The 18,965-nt window shown below is 40.2% G+C and overlaps 1 protein-coding gene and 1 long non-coding RNA gene across 5 annotated transcripts in view; one reads left to right on the top strand and one right to left on the bottom strand.

Annotated features, from left to right (window-relative positions):
* rxraa (retinoid X receptor, alpha a) overlaps positions 1–18,965 on the top strand; it is a 115,271-nt gene that overhangs the window by 17,370 nt on the left and 78,936 nt on the right. For all 4 annotated transcript variants that reach the window (XM_034895695.1, XM_034895694.1, XM_034895698.1 and 1 more), the window contains exon 2: positions 18,336–18,449. In XM_034895695.1, the coding sequence (XP_034751586.1) occupies positions 18,336–18,449 (114 nt within the window). The remainder of the gene's footprint in view (positions 1–18,335; positions 18,450–18,965) is intronic.
* The window catches only part of LOC117958931, a 27,191-nt gene continuing 9,280 nt past the window's right edge, over positions 1,055–18,965 (bottom strand). The window contains exons 2-4 of the long non-coding RNA XR_004659824.1: positions 13,703–13,708; positions 2,850–2,865; positions 1,055–1,168 (exon numbers count right to left, since the gene is read on the bottom strand). This is a non-coding gene — a long non-coding RNA (uncharacterized LOC117958931). The remainder of the gene's footprint in view (positions 1,169–2,849; positions 2,866–13,702; positions 13,709–18,965) is intronic.

Genomic DNA, 18,965 nt, shown 5'->3' with positions numbered 1-18,965 from the left:
TGTACGTGATAGAAAACAGAAAATAAAAAAAAACAACACATTGGCACACTTATACACACATGCGCGCACACAGGACCATGCACACACACAACCATTCTTCTTAAACATTTTATTATTCTGTCTGTCTGTTTCTTTGTCTCTCTCTCTGTCTGTCTCTCTGTTTATCCATATAGCTTTATATTGATACGTTCACAAAGGGTATGCCCGATGCACACGCACATAGTACACATGCGCACTCACATATGACCATGTTTATCTTTAAGCAGGTGTGTCAATCAAAGATCAAAGACAGACTTGATTAGGGCTCAAGGAACACCTGCTGTCTATTGGGCGGCGATGGCGCAGTGGAAATGTCTTGTGTGTGGGAGAGCCGGGTTCGAACCCCATTGAGTTACCTCCGAGGAAGACACTTAACCCCTAGTGTGTTACCTCTGAGATATATATCTCATATATAGCATATATATATATAGCAACGGAAAGTTTTTCGTGTCTGTACGACTCATTTTTAAACAGGCAGGGAGAATAGAAGAGCTGCCGTCTGCAGGCGTTTAGCACTGTGGTGCCACGATGTGCCAAACGTATGTTGCTCACACCTACAACTTTCATACTCTATAGCTAATATTCAAGACATTTATATTAATCAGAACAATTATCACTTTTCCACAGTTCTTACAACTTTACCTTCTTCTTACACATTTTAACCAGCAATCCAGTTTAGCATTAAAAACCTTTTTTACATTAGTGGTGTTATTCAACTTAATTAAAACCATTCCTACTTTTTCAACTTCTTCCTACTGATTTAAGCTTTACATCCTGTTTAACATTTCATTTTTTTGTTTATTATTTTGTCTTCTGTGCATTTTTGGGTCGTCCGTATCTTCTGCATGCGTTCAGATATTAAAATCGTTCAACTTTTACAATCTTCAGCTCTTTTAGCAGATGATGGGACTTTTTTTTAAATAATAAGCTTAAGCAGTTTAGCTTTAGCATTTCAATATTTTTTTTTACCTTTAGTGGTGTTATTCAACTTAATTAAAACCATTCCTACTTTTTAAAGTATTCTCCATATTTCAATTTCTTCTCATGGATTTAAACTATTTATCAAGTTTAGCTTTAGCAATTCAGCTGTTCAGCATTCCCACGCATTTCCTCCAGGAAATGCAATTTTCTTCTTTTCTTCTGTGAAATTGTTGATTCATTTTTTGTCAACTGATTTATTAATACATTGTGTCAGCCCCTTAGTAGATACATATACAATAATGGACTCGTACACGATTTAATCCAAAAGCATGCAGGTATATTAATATTAGCATTCTTAGAAAGCTGTATTTGACCGCCAGGCTTTGCACAAATTATTTTTAGATTATGATAGTTGGGATGTTTCTTCCTTTAAAATGGGAATTTGAGAGCCAGAGGGCGGTGTAATAGATTTGACTTTTACACCGTGCTGACCTGCGAAGCACCCCATGTGTCCCTAGGTCATCGTGTGCGCAGACTTCTCCGTGCAGCTCTGCAGAATGACCTTACTCTGGCTCGTCCTCTTGCCTGTCCCTTGAGCCAAATGAACTTTCCTGTTTAAGACCCCAATCTTTTATTTTTTGGAGCGGATGCACCATTGCTCAGCTCTAAACCGATCTGACAGTCTGTCTCTCTTGGTTTTTAATTGTTTCATGAGATAAGAGTTTTTACCCTGGAAGGCAGATTCAGTATTTTTGGAGCATCTTATGCTTCGCTGGCTCATTGCGTCGCGCGGCATCTGGCAGGTAAACATGCGGTGATGTCACGGTTGACATTTCAGCAGAAGGAGCACGCAGCGCGCCCTCAATAGGTGCCACACCTCTCAACCTGGACCTCGCTACAGTATCAAAATAAACCTGATTTTTATTGCTGTAGTTTGGTTTCGGTTTGTATGCACCCGGGGGCTTGTACTCTCACTCCAGGTCAACACGTTACAACTTCAAATAAATCTTCTAATGTTAACCAAATCATTTACTCAGTAAATTTACCTCATAAATGCCACTAATAAATATCAAGTGAAATGCTTGTTTACATATGAGGCAACAAAATGGTCATAAATCTTACACTCGTGGTAGTGGTAGACCTGTGTAAACATTAAGCAATTCCATTCCAAGTGACCACATTCCCTTGAAAAGCCGCTAGGTTGAAAAGTTATGTTTTCCAGATATATTTATTCAATTATAAGGAAATGATATTTTATTGGTAAATATATTGTAAAGTGAGACTATTAAATGTTTTGAACTGAGTGGAGTTCATTCAAAACTTTAATTTGTTTGAAATGTAATACACAAATAAATACATATATATGTTTATACATAACTAAAAGAGACCATTTCATTGTCAATCGCAATTACTTCTGAGACAATTAATTGTGCAGGAAATTTGGAATTGTTAGAGCAATAGCTAGCCCAGGGCCCAGCACTCTCACCATCACACACACACACACACACACACACACACACACACACACACACACACACACACACACACACACACACATATTCACCATCACACACACACAGTCCAGTGTTTCCCACAGATTAGAAAGCAATTTGTGAGGGGGAGAAAGATGACATCATATGCAATTTGCATATTTGTGATATCATTACACATTCATTTGCATTAAGCTTAGTGGTTGTGTCAACAAGATAGATGGAAGGAAATTAGACATCTTTAGCCAAAAATTCACAAATTCAACACAGGAATTTAGTGGATTGACTGAGCTTATGACTAGTTCAGCCTGTAGTCTTCTGCGGGATTGGCAGCTATAGTTTCCTCTCTGGGAGGAACGGGATAGGTGGGTGAGAGCCGGGAGGGTGGGGATGGGGTACTAGTGGCATTTTGCTTCTCATGACATGTCACCCTGCATTATGCTGCATCCATCTCAGTCACTCATTTGATATTCCACTCAGACAGACTTTGGGTCACAATAAGAGTGCATTCAGCGTCACCATTCAACGCGTTGTAAGCCAGTTTATACCATTTAAAAGCTTCACCTATTTTATCTTTTTAAATTAATGGGAAGTCAAATATGAACTCTTGAGTGTTGTAGTTGACTCTTATACATGATCGCTGGACTAGCACAACATTGTATTACTGCACAAACAAGTTTTTTGTTAACACTGAAAGATGAAATGATTGAAGCAATGTTAACACTGAAAGATGAAATGATTGAAGCAATGCGGTGACCTCTTTGTGTGTGCTTCTTGATCCACTGTCACTTGCAAGCACTTGGCAGCAAAGTTACATATTGTCTTATGTCATCAAAAGTGCAACAGACCACGGTTGTGAAACCCGGCTGGCGCCATATTTTCACAGAGAGCTTAACAAAAACAAACATACTTTGAGGTTTTAAAGACCATTTAGCAAATCTAAAGAATAACTGCTTCAAAATCAGCATAGTTTAAGTGGAATATTGTTGTTCTCTTACAAAATAGTCCAAATGAATAATACCACATTTGACAACTTTTGTCTCATAATATGCAAAGCAGCGGATGGTTCATTGCATTAAACATTAATTTACATATCATCTGAGATATTGTGAGACCAACATCAGAAAATATAGTCATGCGGCCCTACTCTCCAGACTTTAAAACCCAGTTTTGCGGTCCCTTTGTAAGGAGTTAGAGCATGTGACATCTTTGTTTTGTTTTTACGAACATTTCCTTGTCCCTCTCTTTCCCTCAGGATAATGGACAGTGTATGATACAGCCATTAGCCTGTCACAATGAAGCAATCTCATATTCTGGAACCGTGTTCCCTCCTGTTATGATCATTTTCATGCTATCTTGGGCTCCGGCTTTGTTTCCTGGCTCAGAGGGAACGGCTCGCTCCAGTCTTTACTGCTGCGTCTTTGTGCCCACTGAAAAGCTTTGCTTCCAACCAGAATGCAGCGTAGCATCGCACTCGCTATGCTGAGCCTCATCCCCCCCACCCCCCCACCCCCACCCCACACCCTGTGGAAGAGAAATCATTTATAAAATGAGAAGTACATTTGTTGTGTAAATGACCACATGCTGTAGGATATTTAATCCTGCCTGCAGTCGATCCCAGTCATGTGACTTGACCTAGTTCTGTCTGCCTCCCTCTGCCCGTCTCTCCTTTTTTTTCTCCCTTTCATTCTCTTTCTCACTCTCTTTCTCCCACAGTCTCCCCTGCTCTCCTCTTCTTCCTCCATTACTCTTTCACTCTTGTCTGCCCCGCCCCCCTCCTTTTCCCTCCCTGTCTGTATTTCTGTTCCTTTTTTATGACTGATCCATGGGTTTGTTTTTTTTCCTCTTGGTCTAATATCTCTAACCAGTTACCCAATAACTCTGTCCTTGATTATGTACTGAAGACAAACCAGTTTGGGAAAATAGAGATATCTGTCATGTCTATGGTCATTGTATAGAGGAGGTGACACTCACTTACATTATTGCAGCAGAATAATGTGTTATTACTGAAGATGTGAGTCATCTGTCCTCCTTGGCATCCTCAAGTGTTTTACCCATGAGACAGTTATGCAGAATCCTTTCTCAACTGCGATGCAATTCAAGATGAATACTGTTGTTCTTGGTTTAGTGCCAGTGCGGCTTTTGTTGTGCGGCTTTCATCTTGAATCTTCCCGTGAATAAAATACAAAGTGATAGGTATGAAGATACATAGATAATTTAATTGTGTGTTGCACATTTCATTTTGTGGGCCAGTGTCGGACCCTGCTCTGGTGTTTCAGAGCGTAGACCAACTTCTTATTGCCCTCTTTTATTTTCTACTGTTTGTGCAGTGGGAATCCTAATACATATGGATAATCCACTGACAATTCACATATGCTAACAGGGCAAATCAGTGCTAAAACTGTATCCCAAGACTTAAGTTGCATAGTCACCTTCCAAAAAAATAAAGTGCTCTAATCTCAAAAGCTGTCCTCTTTTTCATAAATGTAGCCATCTGACTCAGACATCACATTACTTCTTTTAATACTTGATTAATTTCCTGGCAAGTTAAAGGAATGTACTTTTCTTGAATCCGAGGAGAGGAGAAATTATATAGTCGTTTGTGTGTGTGTGTGTGTGTGTGTGTGTGTGTATTTGAGAGTACTACCTCACCTTATATGTGTTTAGGACTTGTGATGCTACATCCAGCTTCACTTTAAAATGTACCTTGCAGAAAGATCTGCCTGGCAGATTTTACCTGGCAAAAGACCCAAGCAATTATCTTCAGCTAAATGTTGCTATCACATATGCACATAGAAACAAAAGCAAAGAGTGGTAGATTTTTTTTGGTGCTTTGCAAAGTATGGCCTTTGGATCTGAGAACATGATAGATGGTAGGTACATAGCTGAATGGATGTCCCTGCAGGAGCTGCTGCAGCCTGCTTGGCACAGTCCCAGGTGTAAAGATTTGGTTGCCACTTGGAATGCGTGGCATGTATCCATTCCTGAAAAGCACAAGAGATCACTCAGGCTTTGTAATAATACTGTGACCCATTACAAGCCTTGGCCTCAGCTGTCTCAATCTACCAGAGAGCACTGTACACTCCACATGTGGGGGATTTACTATTTGTAAACCGTACATACAAGCTATTGTCTACGTCACCATATTTAAATTCAGTTCAGTTCTATTTATAGTATCAAATCATAACAAAAATTATCTCGGAATCCAGATTATTAAACTGTGGCAAACAGAACACATCATGAATCATAAACTAGCATTGGAAGCAAGGTATTCTCTTCACAGCTCAAGGCTGGACACCTACATTATCATGGAGGAGTAAGTATATTTTCCCTTTGAATGGTTATCCAAAAGAAATGATTATACAAGATTGATTTATATAATCAGTCCTGTAGAGGTTTTGAAGGTAAGACACAAACGAAAGGCGAAGGTCTGTTATCATGAACCTTTTTGCAGGATTGGCACAGTTGAGAGTAATTATTTTACTGCTGACTTTAAAGCTCAGCTCCTTTTTTCAGATGCATTGCATAATTTTACATTCATAAGGAGCCAAAGTGCAAGTTGAGATTCGTAGCCAGAGATTTCCTGGATCTTCTCAAGTCTGTGCTAATGACTCTTGGATTACTTCGGCCTTTGCTTTTCTGAAACTACCTCAGATATTAAGTTTGGGAAAAATCAATGTCATTTTCTCGGTTATTTCTTTAAATATGTTTATGGACAGAAGTTTATGTAACAGTGTGTTTACTTTTTCTCATATTTATAAAACTTGCTTCAGTCTATAACACACTGGTCAAATAAATACAGTGCATGGTAAAAAAATTAAGAAGTGAATGTAAAGTCTTGTATTGCTGAACTTCCTTCACCAACATTTAGCTTGGATGCCAGGTCGACGTATGTTTATTTTTAGAAGAAGTAAAAGACGGCTTCTTCTCAAGGCACAGCAGTCTAAAGCCAGGTCATTGATACGGGACCTGCGACGTTGATACTCAAAGGTTTACTCAGTGAGAGAGCCTTGTTTTCTCCATTCTTTATTTTGGCCCGCTTCTTCATTCCAGAACTTCACTTTGTTCTGTAAGCTCCGTTTTACTGTCCAAGTCCTTTGCAGTCCAGCCTGGCTCAAAGTCATATGGTGATACTGAATTGGAGGTGTGCACTTTACAACCAATTTGCTGCAGATTCCAAATCCTGGAAAGGATTATTTCAATAGTTTTCCCTTCTGGAGTGGACTCCCTAATGGAGCTTTGCAGTCAACAGGCTGGAAGCAACATCACTTGTTTTAAAATCCCCCATCCATAAAATAATGTGTCCAATTTAAAGAGACATTTTAGCCAAAGAGTGCCCTTAATCCCTGTTTTTATAACTGTCCGATGAGTTGTCTGTCCTTTGTAATTCTTATTTGACTGTATTGTGAATTTGGGTGTTTTCATTGTCGGCCTGGTTTTCAGTGTATACACGTCCATGCACAGCAGCTGTGGCTCCAGATGTTTTTAATGCAGGTTTTAAATTATGTGCCACTCAATACAAACGTTTCACTTAACTCAGCTCACAGTTTCCCAGGATATGCATATGTGGTCTTTTAATCAAAGTTTTAAAATGCAGCTGTATTTCCATTTGTCTAAAAACATAGGAATTACTTTTTTATATTTTCAAAGCACTTTATGTGAGGATCTGCTGCTTCTCTCTGTTTGTATCACTAACAATTGAAAACTGAAGATTTTGGATTTTCTTAACAATGCAATGTTATGTATTTCTTAAATAACCAAACATTTTAAAAGTACAGGTAAAGCCCTGCATTTCTTCCATAATTCAATTTGATTTATAGTATTAAATCATAACAAAAGTTATTTCGAGATACTTTAGAGTAGGTTTTTGAGTAGGTCTAGACCACACTCTAAAAGTGGAAAGTACGTAGAAGAAAAAAAACGCCTAGATGTTTTAGTGTAGTGAAGTGGGTCCGAATTTGAGCTTTTGTACATGTCGGCTTGTGTGAGACAGCATGTGCAGAAGGCCTTACTACAACAACAAAGACAAGTTGGCCTTCATTGGTGAATCTGGGTCAGAGTTATAGGACAAATTGTTCGGAAGAGGAGAACAGAAGACGTGGGTGGCAGTCCTTCCTCCTGTTTTGTCCTTGGTTGTTTTGGACATATTTACATCCGCAGTATGTCGATTCAAGATGTACTAGGCTGAGGCAGCAGGAGGAGGTTAATGGGAGACTGTGCTCCTGTAGGGAGCGGAAGAGTGGGCGTGTGGAGCCAATTTAGCAGGCTAACAGGAAGCTTGCTCTGGGACCTTCCTACAGGACTTCGGCAGCCTGCGAGCGGGGCACAGGTCGCCACGCTGTACCACACCTCACTCTCTGCCTCTGAGCTCCTCTGCACTGCTGGTGATGCATTAGATTCCCCCCTCACATACTATTCATTCACCATACCAATGAAGCTTTATTTCAACATCAGTTGCTGGATGTAATACTCTTTGATCATTTTAAAACGTCAGCTTCAATCTAGTAAAATTAAGGCCGTGAACTAAGACCGGAACCATATCGGATTGCAACTCTTAATCAAGGCTAAAAAATAGCAGTTTTGATGCTTGTTTGAAGCAGTGCGCTCCGTGGTGAATCGTACAAAATATCGGAGGCATTGCCACCCGCAATGCATTAGAGGAAGGGCATAAACCAAAGTTTTATCTCTCCCTTTTCTGAGGGTGATATTCCGGCAGCTGAGAATAGGCCAGTGTGCGCTGTGCCAGGGGCTGTTGGCATGGGCAGACAGTCTGTCATGTGAACGGCTACTGTCAAGATCAGCAGAGGGATAGTAGATTTTTAAATGCTTCTTTGTGTCTGTTCCCGGGTGAAAGGGAGCCTCTTTTACCCTCGCAGCTCTTTCTGAGTCCAATCACACAAATTTGATTAGAGAGGTTTGCCTAAGGAGCTTCTCCGGCTGCTCGGCTGCAGTGAGGCCCTTGTCCCCCTATTTGCCCCGGAGAAAGGTTCTGACGTGCACAAGCAGTCTTTGAACCGGCAACCCCCCCGCCCCATCTGTCTGTGGCTGCTCACCAGTGGCCTGCCTTTGGCTTTATCACATCACAGCAAGTGAGACAAATGGCTGTTACAAATCATCCGGAGTCGTCTAAGCTTACCCCGGCACTGCGTAGTGTTTAATACAGTGCATACATCTCTGTGGGACAGGTGAACCTGAGTCACAGGCATCCATCTGTCATTCAATACTGAGTCCTCCTGTTTTTATTCAACTCTACTTTGCAGGCGTTATGTTTGCAGGTGTATGTCTGGAAGCAGTCGAGTTTTTGTTTTGGCATAAAGGTATGTGTAGGAAGGCAAAGTAATCAAACTAAGATTACATTGTCTACACCAACCTATCCAGTGACTCATGGAGGTGGTGGGGTTGGTTATTCACACTAGAAATTCTTTGTCAGTGGCGGATGTTTGCCGCAACCACAACCACACTTTCAACTTCAGTAGTTGTATCCAGACGTGTGTTCTCTTTACAAGGTGACAGAATTATGTCTGGCTCTGTGAAAGTAGTCATAACCCCAGTGTCAACCAGAGCAGTGGAGAAGCAGCAATAACATGATATATGTTTTCAAACTGAGAGGCACATACTATATGTCAAATACCTACCGAAATATGTATCAAACAAAGGCCAAATTTAGTTGAGATGATGGTTTGTGGAACCATTTATAGTTATCAAAGTGTATTGCCTGTTTTGCTGCTATTCAACAAAATGTCTATGCCCAATGTCTATGCACAGTATATGTTTTTTTATTGTCATCTCAAAATCAACTGCCGCAGTATACACATTGCAAAAGGCTGTGAAAATGTTAGCTAAAAGAAAATGTCAGTAGGAAACTGCACTTTAAAATGTCATTCTTTTTTAGTGGTGCCTTTTTAAATATTCAATTCGATGTTCCGTTTGTTCACTAAAATAATGTTGGCAACAATTTCCTTTCATTTGTTTGAAATTCAACAGGCAATTTGATGTTTTAGCAGAATATTGTGCTGAATACGTTTCCTCATATCGTACAGCCCTAATCTATGCTACTTTTCACACGCTGTTTCCCTAACCTTTATGTTGCTCAAGGTATTATACATTTTCAATAAATAAATGAAATCCTGATTTAAATCTAAATAATTTACCATTTTATTTTAACTGGGATTTAAATTCAAATTAGTGAATTTGCATTTACTTTTTCTAAGTCTTTGAGTAAAGTCTGAAGTCTTTTTGGAAAGAGTTTTAAGACTGCCTAAGGTTTGGAGATAGACATGTGCTGCTCAATAATACCATTCCTAAAGTCGTGGTTTTACAAAGGTCATCTTTGTCAGCTCTACCTTTTCTCCAGATGCCTTGCAGCTTCAGATGCTACACCAAGGCAACTGCCACTTTCATTATCCTGAGACTGTGTGAAATGCAGACTCAATTTCAGACAAAGTAGGAAGGCAAGTTTTTTTTTTTTTAAAGAGCCGTTACAGAAAGGTGCTCTTGTTCATTTCAAAAGCGCCTCAGTTTAGGTCTTGCGAACGCAGTGGCTTAATAAGTCATTCAATAAAGCTGTCCAGTTAACCTTTTATTGCCAGCCCAGACCTCAAACAGCAGTTGGTTGTGTGACTCGCAGTTTGAGAAATGAATGCAAGTTGCAGATTTTAGTCACTTTTGTGTTTTCCAGTTAAGTGAGTACTACTCATAGCATCAACTTCCTCGTCATTTTGTGAAAGTAACTTTTGGCACAAGTCGTGTGGTTTGTTGTGGCTGAACCTGAGAGTTATGTCTTCCAGACAAGGTCTTCATGGGTATCTGTTTCTGGGGCGAAGTCTCAACCAGGTGAGCTGCCAGGGCGCCCCATACCTTTGCTTAGTTGTAAAAAGCAAATGTAAATCATGGTTTGTTGAACTAAACAAACTATAGGCTTTTTACAAAGCTGTTTAAAGGATATTTACACCAGGCGCTGCGTTGAGTCATTCATTCAAGCTCCAAACCACCTGGAACCAAACCAGGAACAGCCTGCTGAAGTCAGGAAGACGGTACAGGATGCAGCAGCAGTGAGAGGCTCAGGAGGAGCTTCTAACCTCAGGCCCCTAGAATCCTAAAAGAGGACACTGAGTAAGACCTCATCCCCCCATTGTACACATATAAATGTTTATTATTGCATTAATTACAATATGATACACATAATGTATATTGTAAATGCACAAATTCAAGAGACAGGATTACAATTCACTATTATATGATTTCACGTGACAAATTAGATTAAATAACCATACAAAAGATAAGGTAAGAGAGGTCTCTTAAAATAAACAACAAACCCATTTAGCTCCCCAGCTATGTGTCATTGCAGTGTGGGAGCTCCCTCATCCTCATGAGCGGGGGAGCTCTCGTCTCAACTAACACTCATTTTGATTTACATTATTTGATAACGTTAGCCTGTGTCAGGACTGCTCTTTGGACTGGGTGTGTAACGCCAGGTGTGTAAAGCATTGACGTTTTGCTGTTATTGTGCAGTAAGCTAGTTTGGCTTTACACATGGTACGGCAGTTTTTGTTTCGTTACGCCTTGAATTGATCCCAAACTCTGGACACTTTCTGGTCATTTTCTCTGGCCTGTCTCTTCCTCGCCACTGGCTGTTTTTTCTCTCTTCCTCCATTTGGTAACCCATGCTGTCGGTCAAGTCACCTACAAAACACCATAAGCACGTTGTGTGGCGGTAAAAATCATACACGCAGAAATACAGTGGGCTTTATGTATATATAATCAAATGGATTGTATGAGACAATGATAATTAGTAATTAAATTACTCAGGTTACTCAAGGAATCATTTTCAGCCATAGTGGATACAGTGAAAAGCCGGTTTGTGGATAGGCCCCTTGTATCAAAGAACTGGGGCATCCTGTTTGGGTTGACATAACAAGAAATGCAATTTGAATTTCAACCAAACGTGTTTCTGAAACTGAAAGAAAAGAAGGTGTGTAATGAATCCAGTTAGGCAGAGAAACAACAACAACAACAACAACAACAAAAGGATTCACATGTGTGTAAAATAAGTCAATTTTCAAGTACAATAGTGTGATCAACATCTAGGTATTGCCTCCAGTAATCTTTATGAGGTTCCCTTTGTTGTCATGGTAGATCTTCTCAGGCTTTGTTCCGGTTGAGATAAATAAGAGCTCTGAGGCATGTTTAAATTTTTCTTTTTTCCCCTTCAACATGGATCTCATCTAGGGGAGGGAAGACAGTCTGCTGATTGAGCAGATATGTTTAGAAGCAGGTCGGATGCTTTCCGTGCTGATGATCGGGATCAGAGAGGGATGCGGCGCTCAGATGGGAAGTGTTTGATTATCAGCTGATGGCTCCCAAAGTGTCTCTTTGGCTACTGACAGAGAGCTCGCTGAAGTGAAGATCGGGAAGAGTTGCTCCAGCACGTAGTCTCTGTCAGAGTGGTAATTGTTGGTGTAATGAGACGGTGCTGCATGAGATTAGCTCTCTTTAGAGAAAAGCAAACATCAGTGGATCATTAAGTCTCCTTCTTGATGCCTTTCATTCATAGGAAAAAAGGCATTAAACACACTGTGTCAGACACACTCTGTGTTTGTGTTTAATGTGTCAGACACACTCTGTGTTTAACGTAGTAGTGATAACGTACCCTTCATTGACCAATCTTTCAGTGATGTTTGCAATTAATCATTTTAGGCCTTCTGAATTGCTTGTTTTGTCCGACCTACAGTCAAAACCCACCAAAATAGTCCATCCAATGATTTAAACAGAGAAGCAAATGGAAGGATTTCTTGCTTGAAAATGGTTCTAATGCTCATGTTCGTCATTTATCTTGAATTCAGTCTTATTCATTGTCAAGTCTTCTGTCCTACAAAACGGAATGTCTAGTGAAATGGATGTCTTCTTGAGTTTTCAAGGCCAATGTATAGGGAGTGTAGAACTCTCTTGGAACAGGTTTTCTTTTCTTTATGTGGAGCTTTGAGGCATGCTGCAGTACACCGCTGAAGGTGAACGGCATTCATGGCGGTGACCGTGGCGATTGATGGCTCCTCTGCTGGATCGTCCTCCTGCGCACTCTACCAGGACCTTAGCCCCTGGAGACCCATGTGGGAAAAGCTTTTTTTTATTGCACCTGGGAGATGCATTAAAGGCCCAATGAACTTTAACCTTGGGCTCCATCACCCTGGCAACGCAGGACACGAACAATCGTTAGCCTTAAAGAGAGCTTGGCTGCAATGCCTTAAACTCTCATAAATGCTTGAGTGCATTTCATTCAAAAGACTCGAGTTTGTGGGATCTTGTAAAGTCGGCAAGCACTTTGACTGATGAATCTGACAAATGAGAATAGTCTGTTATGAAAATACTCTGGTTGTGCTCCTATCAGTGAGGTTTGTTATAACGGCAAATTTACGCACCTTTGTTTCATTAGAACCTTGTCGTTAAGCCTTTCTTTTATTAGCCTTATATCAATAAAAAAAGACCCTTCTTTCATTAGCGGAACATCTCAAAGGCTTGCCTTCATTAGCACAAGGCTGTAAATGCTGGATGCGATTTCATTAGCAGCCTATCTTTAATGAGGAAACCCCCAGCGTGTTTACATTGCTGTGACTCCCCCATGATCGCCAGTAAGGATAATGCTGATTGGCTCTGAGTGTGGGGGAGAGGGGGGTGGGGGCAGTGTTTGAGCTTTTCCCTTGTAGATTGGATCATACAGTTATTAAAGCCAATGAGATACTTGTTGCTTAGACGTGAAGAGCAAGATCAAACATTACAGTAATCGAGGTCCTGCTAAAGTATACGGGCCAAGACTGATTGATGCAGTGTGATCGGAAAGATTTAATGACAAGACATGTACCAACCTCACCACTAATGACAGCAGATCCTGAACCTGCACATACATGTCCGAGTTGCTGCCGCGCTTTCATCATATACTTCAAGGCCTGAAAAGTAATGCCCTTCACTGCAAATGATTTATGATGTCAAGAGGAAAAAAGAAACCTGTACATGCTTTTCAAAACCATAGTTTTTCTTTAACATTTGGACAACTGTCAGGTAACTGAATGTTAGATGTTGATTTGTGTTATGTAATTTATAGATCTGTGTATTTACATTTACATGAAAAAGCAAATTATATTTTTAAAAAAACCCACAAAGGTCCTCTGATTTCCTTTTTGCTCATAACTTGCCACTCTGTAATGAAACATGTTGTAGTAAATCTTAAATTGTGTACAAAGTCTCCTGTACTTCATAACCTTTCTCTTCTTATTGGCAAAACACCATTTTCTTTTCCACAATGGATGGGTAAGGGAGTTTATGTTTTCCAAGACTTGTATGACGACAATGGCTTACGAGCTTTCAGTGATCTACAAGTTGATTAAGATTTGCCTGGCACGTAATTTTTCTTTTATTTGCAGTTGATATCTGCTATGAAGGTGCACGGGGTCCCGGAATGCAGGAATTATTTGGGATGGTTTCAAAACTGTATAATTTTATCTCTGAACCTAAGATATCTTTATCAGTAGAAAGTGTATGCTGTAGGGATCTATCCTCTATAAAAGATGGAGATATGTTGGGACACAGTATAGGAGAATCTACAGGATACATCCAAAAACTCTGATCACTAATTACTACATTTTCAATCTATCCACAGAATGTATCTTATGCCAAGAAAATGTCATGTCATGCTATGAAAATCCCCCAATCACCTATTTGTCACCTATGTACACTTAATGTTTCAGGGACATTTTTACATATGTTTTGGGAATGTCCCAATGTGTTTGCCTTTTGGAGACTTTTATATCTCACTTTTAGTGACATGCTTGGAGTAAATATCCCACTGTCACGACCTTACTTTAACTTGATGATGACTCTTCCTTAGAATTGCATAAGTGTATACTATAGTCTGGTCTCACTCCAGCAAAGAAAATGTTAGCCTTGCGATGGTAGCCGCCTCCTACATTATCGTGGCAGCAGTGGGCCCACTCTTTTCTAGACATAGTCATGATAGAGAGATCTGTGGCCCGAGTACATGGAGCTAGTCCAAAATCTCTACGAGCATGGGAGGAAGTTTACACCTTGGTTAAAGAAGCATTAATGTATTTGACAAATTTTATTTCATGTCTGTATTATATTTGCATTGTATCTTTTTTACTTCTTGGAGAGTAGGTAATGGGGCCACCATGTATTGGGGAGGCTAGAGATGGTTGTTCTGTTTTGTGAGGTTTTAAAACCTGCACATCATTTAGAGGCTGCCCGATATTAGGCCTTTCCCAATCTATCAGAATCGGCATTTATAATGGCTGATTTAAAACATAAAAAAATTAAAAGAATACAAATATTGATTCATCAAAATTGTTTATAAATGATTGTTTTGTTGTTCATGTATTTTTCTTCAAAGGACTTCAAGTTTCATATCTTACGTTTGTATTTATGTACATTTTATTTATCAGAACTTTATTATATTTTGATGTTCCTCTGTTCCGTTGTGACAAAACAAATTATCTTATTATTTTAGTGAGAAATTCTAAATAACTAATGTTGGGGAAATCTGTTTATGTTTTGTAACGCGTTCCTGGATTTTCTTTTGTTTAATATATATATATTTATATATATTTTGATTTTTAAATAACCAAATATTCGTATTGGCTAAAAAAATGCATCCATCGGGCTCTACTATCATTGAATTTCTACTTGTATACTGTATACTAATTGATCACAAAAAAAAGAAAATGCAAAGGATAAAGTTTTTTTTCGGAAGGGGTGCGTTAAATCCCAAGTGCTGGAACACCATACCTTTGACATCGCTCTGCTCTGTCCGTGTGAACCTTACTGCAGTTATTATTTTTTCTGCTTTCTACTGCTGTCTCCTTAGTTTAATCCTGATTTTGGAAAAGTTTGTCTCGACTGGGAGCCTTGGCTCATATGTTAGTGCCTTAATGTTCAGTGACATTGCTCAGAGCTTTACACCATGTGTCATTGTTTGGTCTTGAACCCCATTGTACAACTAGGAATGTGCCGTGTTCCTGGAGCATTGATCCGTTTGGTAAAGATGTGCCGTGTTCCTGGAGCATTGATCCGTTTGGTAAAGATGTGCTGTGTTCCTGGAGCATTTATCCGTTTGGTAAAGATGTGCCGTGTTCCTTGAGCATTGGTCCGTTTGGTAAAGATGTGCCGGGTTCTTGGAGTATTGATCCGGTACTTCAGCCTTGTTCCTGGAGCATTTATCCGTTTGGTAAAGATGTGCCGTGTTCCTGGAGCATTGGTCCGTTTTGGTAAAGATGTACCGTGTTCCTGGAGTATTGATCCAATACTTCAGCCGTGTTCCTGGAGCATTGGTTCGTTTGGTAAAGATGTACCGTGTTGCTGTATTATTGATCCATTACTTCAGCCGTGTTCCTGGAGCATTGGTCCGTTTGGTAAAGATGTGCTGTGTTACTGGAGCATTGGTCCGTTTGGTAAAGATGTACCGTGTTACTGGAGCATTGGTCCGTTTGGTAAAGATGTACCGTGTTCCTGGAGCATTGGTCGGTTTGGTAAAGATGTGCCGTGTTCCTGGAGTATTGATCCAATACTTCAGCCGTGTTCCTGGAGCATTGGTCCGTTTGGTAAAGATGTGCCGTGTTCCTGGAGTATTGATCCAAAAGCTTAGAGAAGAAGGCAAGATGCACTATGAAATTAGTTAGTAATTATATACTTATATAGTTATACCTTTTCATTTCTCTCATAGTTTACAATTATACATGGTTTATCAGTATTTATAAATTATTTGACTTTTGAAATTGTTATTTTTTTTTGTAGTGTACATTCTGGATCATATTATATATTTGCATGCATGACACAAAATGAATTGACTTCACCATTATTGTATTGGGAGTGATGACAGATGGAGATGTTCTTATTTTGGCTAATCATACTGAAATGATCTTAATTGACACTAAGAAAAAAACATGTTGAACATGTGAATTGTGTTTGTGGTAATCTTAATCACACAAACGCATACATCCAACCATTACTTAAGATGTGATGTGGAATACAAAATTGGGGTCACATTTACTCCTGCACTTCCCAAATGCCTTTGCATTTTCTCAACACTGGATAAGAACAATAGCTCTGTTATACTTGAGAAAGCAAACAATGAGAAAGTGTACGAGGAGAAACATTTGCGTTGATTTTAATGAGATTGAGACTCTGTTTTATTTAATTTATGTTTAGGGTGATCCCAGTCTGCCTGGGTTTGCTATTGCCGGTGCAGTCCCTGCTTCATCCGTAGTGCTAATCGAAGCTTTGAAGTATGCATGATGCATTATCCCCCCTCTCCTCACACATCCACATAACTGCACAGGCACATGGCACACACTCACAAATGCACAACCTTATAAGCAAAGATATCAGCAGCCCAGACAGCTGATCATGGGGAACTAATTCAATATCCCTTTGCCTGTTTTAAATGTCATTCTCTGAGCTCCCCGGAGTGACATGTTTTTCATGGTGGAAATAAAGGCGCTTTACTGGGCTCAGAACACAGTGACGGGGTGGAGGGTGGGGGGGATCCTCCGCCCGCCGCTCTTGATGTTTGCTGGAAATCTAAAGGTCCTCATGAGGAATGAATAAAGTTTGGATTTGCAAAGATGTGCCGGTGCCAATGAGATCCGCATGAGCTACCCAGTCGATAAAGACTGTCCTCCTCTGAATGGCTGACACAGACGTTTCTACTTTGGCTGGGGGCTTCAGTGTCAATCATGAAATGAAATGCCAGCTATATGCCAGTTTAAGTCTCATTATCTAGAGGGATATTCAGGAATTTCAAAAGGCCGTCAGTGTCAGGGTTAGTGTTGCAGGGTCGGAGTTTGGCACGTATTTGCAATTTCTTGTTTAGTTTATGGTGCATTTGGCTCCAACTTCCCGGTGTATTTACTTTTTTTTTTTTTACATCCGCCTCCATTGTTGAATATTTCAGCGAAACATTTCTACTGTAGGTTTATCTGTTGCTCTTCCTTTTTGGCTGGATATTGTCAGTGACTAGTGAATGCTGGTGTGGCGGGGGTAGAGCTTACTCAGTTGCTTCATTGTGCTGGATAATGACTTCCCTATTGAAAATGACCCCAATGACCCCAGAGACAGACAGTAGGACGGCCTCGTCAAGCCCCTCGAGGCACCCCGGCCTAATCTGGCATTTTGCCCAAACAGAGCTGCTAACCTCAGTCCCCTGCACGGGCCGCTTTTTGCCTTCCTCCAGGCCAGCCTTTCCTAGGATTCTGCCGGCTCTGTCCACACTCTGGAGTCCTGGCCCTGGGTACAGCCACAGAGCTGACATGACCAGTGCTCTGGTGAGGAGGTCGGAGTGAGGGCCAGTCAGCCACAGAACTTTAAATGTGAGAGGTTGGCTGGGTCTGATGGTGGCCTGAAGCTGGCGGGAATATATTTTTTGAACTCAATCTTCACCCCATGAGCATCAAACATAGAGCCCCTGAAGGCAAAATCCCATTTTTGTCATTTGCCTTTGTCATTTTGAGTTGGCCTTTTGTTATTCAAGGGCTGTGTGCTCACAACAGGCCAGTTTATCAGAAGCCATAACAGATTTAGAGTCCCTTCCTTTGGATACAACGGGCTCAAGAAGGCTTTTATGCATCAGTCTATCCTGTTGCTAAACCAAAATCAGCATACTGCCAATTCAGATCTGGATCCGAGGATATCATGAAACTTGTTTGGATGTTGATGTGTTTTCATCTTTATACTACTATGTGTAATTATTGTTTTGAGCAGAGCTGCTCGGGAATGCAAAATGAATTTCAGTGTAAACTGACAAAGTTTTATCGTAATTTCTATTCTCTTTCTTCTTTATGTTTGCTTTCTTTCTCTTATTTTTCTTCATGTCTTTGTTTAAAGGGTTCCTGAAGCCCCAGTGCTCGTTGGCTCCTCCCATGCAGCGAGGCCGCTCGGCCGAGGCTTGTTCCTGTTTCAGCGGCATGTGTCCCCTCCATCAGCGCCGCCTATCCTCAGGTAACACTGACTGTCTAAACAACCATGCTGCTACTTCGGTACTTGTTGGTTCTTGGGTAAAATGTAAGAGAAGGCACTTTTCCTCAGTAAACCACCAGGTAAAAAATACATTTAGTACATTATTGTTAGGTAAGTCAGGTTAGTGACAGCATTTTATATTCATTTTTTTAGAACATGAGGAGCCTATTTTTAAAGTGCACCTCATCACCTTAGGCAGCTATAAAGACTGTCTGGTCATTTGAAATAGCGTCTTACTTAATTTGATTTATCAAAAGGCAGTGCAAAGTTATACTTTCCAGAGGAAAGTATGTAGTAGTATAGTTTTTATTCAGTTCACTTGAGATAATTCTGTCAGAATTCACAATATTATCGTACAAAAATGCTTTCTAAACTTTCTTAAATAGTTTGAACTGGGTTTGTCACACAGTGGAAGGTGTTGCTCTTACACACACACACACACACACACACACACACACACACACACACACACACACACACACACACACACACACACAC

The sequence above is a fragment of the Etheostoma cragini genome, chromosome 16 (genome assembly GCF_013103735.1).
Source record: "Etheostoma cragini isolate CJK2018 chromosome 16, CSU_Ecrag_1.0, whole genome shotgun sequence".
Taxonomy (NCBI): Eukaryota; Metazoa; Chordata; class Actinopteri; order Perciformes; family Percidae; genus Etheostoma; species Etheostoma cragini.
The sequence above is the reverse complement of the archived record's forward strand: the minus strand, read 5'-3'. Positions and strand labels throughout refer to the sequence as shown.